We start from the raw sequence: 5,222 nt of genomic DNA on the forward strand, positions 1-5,222 counted from the left end.
TCCTTAGTCTATCAATCTATCTATCCTTTCTCTGTCTCGTTATCTGTAATCTCTTTCTTTGCATGCATTTGGCTCGGCGACGTCTCCCGCCCCTCCCCCCCCCATGCTTTCCTCCCGCCCTGTTATACCGGGTGTTTCTTATTGCGCAAGGAAGGCTCATGTCTCTTCGAGTCTACAGACTTCCTTTTCTCAGGTTAAAAATGAAATAAAACGCAAGAAACTCTCGTCGCGGGGAGTTGAAATCCCTCCTCCCGTGAAAAAGACCTCGATTCCTGAACTGACTGATCGCCTTCCAGTGGCTTTAAAGCCCAGTCTTTCTGCCCCATGGGTGGCCAGTAAGAATATGAGAAAGAAAGGACAGAGAGAGTGTGCATATTCCTTTATGGCCGATAAGCGAGAAGAGGAAATGGCACCCCGTCTGTTAAGGATTTGCACAGTATAAAGTAGCACGGAGAATAGAAACCATGCGGGAAGAAGTCGTGTGACTTGTCTCCTGGAATAAGAATGAAAGCGCGTTCATCGGTTTTTTCTGTTGATTCGTGAGTGAGGAGTTCTACTCTAGGAGCTATCTAAATCTCGAAAGCGCCAAAGAATGCCCTTTCTCCTGCAAGAAGAATCGGACTGAAGACAAGTCTGTACTCCTCAAGGGATCTCGACAAACCGCTCGCAGGAAGTTGTTTTGTTTTTCCCTGCTGATGATACTTTGTCGGAAAGCCAACGATGGTCTTTTCTTCATTTTTCTTTACCTTTCTTTGAGAGAAGACACCAAAGATTCGGCTTACCCTTCTTAGCTACCTCCACACATGCCTCTCATGCAACTTTGGTGATGAGAGCCTTCGAGCAAAGCCAGAGAAATCCCACGTGATCTTTCGGCTTCAATTTCTGGCTTGCGAGCCAGTTAGTTGAGGAACTCGGAGTCCGTTAGGCGGAACCTCACGAGCGGTAATCAGATGAGCGAAAGACACAAGGAAAGTCGACTATCTCCTTTCTAGTAGTTGCTAGAGCGGCGCCTGTGTGGAGACATCATTCTTGTACGGGCGCATGTTCAAAGATCGCACGGGCTTCATTCATCTATTGATCAATCGCGGCATCGAACCACACCCTCGGTAGAAACCCGTCACATGGGTGTTTCATTGCCACCGTGGAGGTGAACGGCTATTTTCTGCTATTTTCTCCTGTTTGGTTTGCAGACGTGTATTATCTGAGAACCATTGGTCATGTTTTACATGTGAAACCGACAAAACTCCCATCCCCAGGGTCGGACGCTACAACACCCTCTCTCTCTGTCTCTCATTCATGTGTTTGCTTGGCATTACCATGCGATCACGGGTGCACCTCATGCCCTTCTGCTGCCTGAAAGAAATCACTGACTGTGAGCTCAATCCATGGTAAAAATGAGGAGGGTATAAAGAATCTGGTGCATAGACATGCAGTCGTTTCACAAGAAGCTCTCCTTTGTGACGTCACTGTAGACGATTATCTATCACAATGACAGTCTCGATTTGCTTGTCAGTCGTGAGGAGATGATGTCCTGGGCCCTTTTTTAGGAAGCAGCTAGACAGGTGAAATAGCAGCACACCTTGTGAAAGCAGCCGATTCACTTCATCCGAAGTTTCAAGACGAGTAAACGTTGGAATGAAATGAGACAGACGGCACAGGACAAGGTCCACTTGAAAAATAGGCGGCGCAGACACGACCCTTTTTGCCGTGAGGAGACGCTACGTCTCCAACACAAGAGACTCTATAAACCCCCGTCCGTTTCCGAGAAGACAGGAGGAAGTATCGCGGAGGAACAAAAGTCGACTATGACTTCTACCTCAAAACATTAGAGGGGCTTTGAGAAGAGTCAGCTCCCCTGGCTGAAGTATGAAGAGACAGACGGCGTGATTGATCGGTCTCAAGTCTCGCGCATTTCCTTCATATGTTGTAAGTGAGAGGCTGATTCTCCGGAAAGTGAGTTCTGGCTACTGAGGCAGTACAGGTTGAGATATAGCCCCGAGGGGGTGCAGGAACAAGTTTGGTGCTTCCATCCGTCTCCGGAATGTGTCGTAGATAACTTAAGGATTTCCGCAGAAGCGCAGGAAAGACGCAGAGACTTCACCCAATAATAAAACAAGGAAACATTGAGATTTGCGGTGAATCACGTGGCGTATGTCTCCCAGTGGCCAGAAAACATATGATCTAAATTGCAACGTGGAAAGCCCCGGAGATGTGAGTGGACGTATCCGCTCCCACAAAACACCCCCGCCTCAGCAGGCTCTATCAGCAAAAAGACTGATAAGTCCACTGGCTGTTTTCCTAGGAGGCGTTCCCATTCTTCTGCACTGCCCGGTTCCGTTGCTTGCTGTCTCTGTCTCCCCTCTACAATACTTCTTCGTATTTCATGCAAAGAAGCAATCGCGCGAACGACCTGCCTGCGCGAAATAGATCTTAACAACGTGATCTCTCCTTAGAAAAGCGAAGACTCCAGGCATCATGGGGGACAATCTTTCAACTGCCATGTTTCCTCTACCAGATTGCCCCGCTTTCAAATCGCTCTTCCACAGGAATGGCTGAAAGACCGTTAGAGTCTCAGCGGGACCGCAGCCTCTCCACCTACTCGGACCTTACACCATCCCTGAAGCCCAACCTCGGAAGAGAAATCTTACTAAAAATAGATATCTCGGTGGTGGCTGGCCATCAGACCCTGCTGTTCCCTTGACGTTTTTAACTGCTTCTTTCCCAGGCTTTTTTCCTAGCCCATGTAGCATTGCAGTGGTGATCGAGGTCGGTAATTCCACCACCCCGTAAGTCCCACCTACCACGAGATGGACGTGAAAAAGGCGGTGGCTGGGCGGGCGCTTGACGGGTCACATCCACCACGTTGGCAGATGGCAGCAGAGATGAGAGAAAAAGAGGAAGGAGTGAGTGAGTTGACGAACGGATGGCTGTTGCTAGGTCTTGACGATGTATCAGTCAGGCAGATGTTCTATCCGGGCGGAGAAGTGAATCCAGGCCTTTTAAGCTTCCTTTCTTGTTCCTTTCCCTCGGTTGTCTTGGCTTAACGTTGACTTGAAGAGCCAACCTGGGAAATCTTTTGTTTGTGTCTTGTTCTTCTTAAAATCTTCAACAAGAGACTTCTTCTTAAACGACAGTAACCCACAGCTCGACATACACAGCCAGGCAGGGTGGGTCAGCAGCAGCAGCACGCTGCAAAATTTTCTTTCTTTTCTTCTTTCTTTCCTGTTCCTTTTTTATTCTAGATTTATGAAAACATCAGGGAGAAAACTTTTTGCATGGCTCTTATTTCTCTGTCTCCTCAAACAATGAAAGATTTTATCAATACCGCCGCAGGACTCCTGCAATCGATGGTGCGAGAACCTTCGCTCGACAGCAGACGTCTATTGTCCAAGCATCGACTGACCGATTGATGGGCCTTTTTCCGTCTTTCTTTCCTTCTTCATATCTCCCCTTTGTCCCTTCCACCTCTTTGTTTGTGAGTTTTTTTCAAGGCGGGTGAAGAGTAAGAGATCGTCCACTCTTTTCGTTAACTTTTTGTGTTACCTTTCAAAGAGATCGGAATACCAGCCAGCACCAGCCGGACCGACGGCGAACCGAGCTGTTGACATGTGTCAATCGAGTGAATCGCCATCCTTATCTTTTGTCTCTTTGTTTAAAGGAAGTTCTTTGTTTTTCTTCATCGTCTTTTCTCCCCTCACACTTCTCTTCCATTCTGTCCCCGAAGATTTTCTCCAGAGACAGGAGCTCAAGAAGAAGAAACACTTGTCACGAGAACTGCTGTTGCGATATCTAAACTTTTTCTCCTTCCACGCCGTTCTCTTGTCCATACAGATCTTGAGTCTCTCTCCTTTATGTTTCTTTCTTACCTCTCTTCCGTCTTTTCTCCAATAGAAAGAAGAGAGAGCCTTCAGATTTCTCCGTCTTGATCTCCCAATGCCATGCCATGGAACGACAACTGACTCGCTTTCGTTTGTGATTCTTCTTCCTCTTCTTCTCCTCCTCCTTTTCTTCTGCCTTTCTCCTTTTGTTTTTCTTTTCTTCTTCTTCGCGTCTTTTTCCTGAGCGCTTCTCTGGTTACCCTTCTTTTCTCTCCTACCGCGCATCTTCCCTCTCCAGGCTTCCCGGAGTTGATTTGTTCTCTCTCTCCTTTCATCGAGAAAAAGCGACTTTCGCTTTTCTTGTCCTTCTTCTCTTCTCTTTCCCTTTATGCTCAGACGAAGATGACGTAGAAATCGACTCTCTCCTTTATGTCTCTTTCTTCAGGTTTCCAGGGAGACGAACGAGAGTCAAAGCGTATCCCATTCCCCTCACAGAAAGCATTTCTGCTCTTCATATACCTTTTCTTCCTTCTCTTTCAAAGCCGTTTCTGACCTCTCTCTTCTTCAACAAACCCCTTCTTTCTTAAAGACGCCAAGCTTTCTTTCATCTTTATCATTCTGTTCACTTTTCCTATCTCTCATCTTCATTCTTCCTATCTACCTATCTCTGTTTCTACTTCCTCTCCATCTCTCTTCGATCTCTCCTTCTATCTCTTCATCCTATATCTCTCTATCTATCTCTTCATCCCCCCTTCATCTTTCTCTGTCACCCCCCAACATCTTGATACCTCTCCTTCTCTCCTTTCTTTCTTTCTCGTCTTTTCTTTCCTACGGAATGGCCTCCTTCGCTCCGGCAAGATGGATGGAGAAAATTTCAAGAAACTCACAGCTATTCTCGATATCTTAGATCGATACAAACGATCTTTAACGGCGGCCTCGTATCAAGGGGGAGGTGCGCTTACCGTAGGAATAGGCAAGACAGGCATAGGCACCCTCATCCAATCTAGCAGTTCAAGTAGTTTATCTGTCGATACCAAGAGGTCCCGAAGTCGGAAAAGTCTCATCCATGGAGATAATGAAAGAGGAGGCTTCGCTGCTGCTCGCGCCGGCAGTAAATTCTTTCCAAGAAGATCCACAACTTTGGCTACCGATTGCGGGGTTCTAGAAAATGGTAAAATGCACCTTCTTCATACATATCCTATCTCTTAAGTCTCCTAAATTTCCTCATTCCATCTCTCAAGCCAAGACTCCTTTCTTCTTTTTCTTCTTCTTCTCTTGGCGTCTCATCTCTTCCATCTCCTTTCCTCTTCATTCTTCTCTCACTCATCTTTCTTTCTTTCTTTCTTTCTTTCTTTCTTTCTTTCTTTCTTTCTTTCTTTCTTTCTCACTTTTCGATACATCTTG

At 46.5% G+C, this 5,222-nt stretch overlaps 3 protein-coding genes across 3 annotated transcripts in view; 2 read left to right on the forward strand and 1 right to left on the reverse strand.

Annotated features, from left to right (window-relative positions):
• The first annotated feature begins 70 nt into the window (after positions 1-70).
• Positions 71-1,239, forward strand: CSUI_010083 (uncharacterized protein). The gene has a single exon (XM_068070189.1). The coding sequence runs from the start codon at positions 104-106 to the stop codon at positions 440-442; it is 339 nt and encodes a 112-aa protein (XP_067917833.1). The 5' UTR covers positions 71-103; the 3' UTR covers positions 443-1,239.
• Positions 1,240-1,676: 437 nt separating this feature from the next.
• On the reverse strand, positions 1,677-2,696 carry CSUI_010084 (uncharacterized protein). The gene has a single exon (XM_068070190.1). It carries the CDS (start codon positions 2,499-2,501, stop codon positions 2,382-2,384), a length of 120 nt encoding a protein of 39 aa, XP_067917834.1. The 5' UTR covers positions 2,502-2,696; the 3' UTR covers positions 1,677-2,381.
• Positions 2,697-2,977: 281 nt separating this feature from the next.
• The window catches only part of CSUI_010085 (myosin heavy chain), a 2,941-nt gene continuing 696 nt past the window's right edge, over positions 2,978-5,222 (forward strand). Inside the window, exon 1 of the mRNA XM_068070191.1 lies at positions 2,978-4,989. Within this exon, the coding sequence (XP_067917835.1) occupies positions 4,677-4,989 (313 nt within the window). The 5' untranslated portion in view covers positions 2,978-4,676. The remainder of the gene's footprint in view (positions 4,990-5,222) is intronic.

Source organism: Cystoisospora suis (assembly GCF_002600585.1).
Source record: "Cystoisospora suis strain Wien I chromosome Unknown contig_6649, whole genome shotgun sequence".
NCBI lineage: Eukaryota > Apicomplexa > Conoidasida > Eucoccidiorida > Sarcocystidae > Cystoisospora > Cystoisospora suis.

What these genes read in the sequence shown, in the direction of transcription:
- CSUI_010083 (XM_068070189.1), top strand. Translation starts at nt 104, where the DNA reads ATGCTTTCCTCCCGCCCTGTTATACCGGGTGTTTCTTATTGCGCAAGG.
- CSUI_010084 (XM_068070190.1), bottom strand. Translation starts at nt 2,501, where the DNA reads ATGGCAGTTGAAAGATTGTCCCCCATGATGCCTGGAGTCTTCGCTTTT.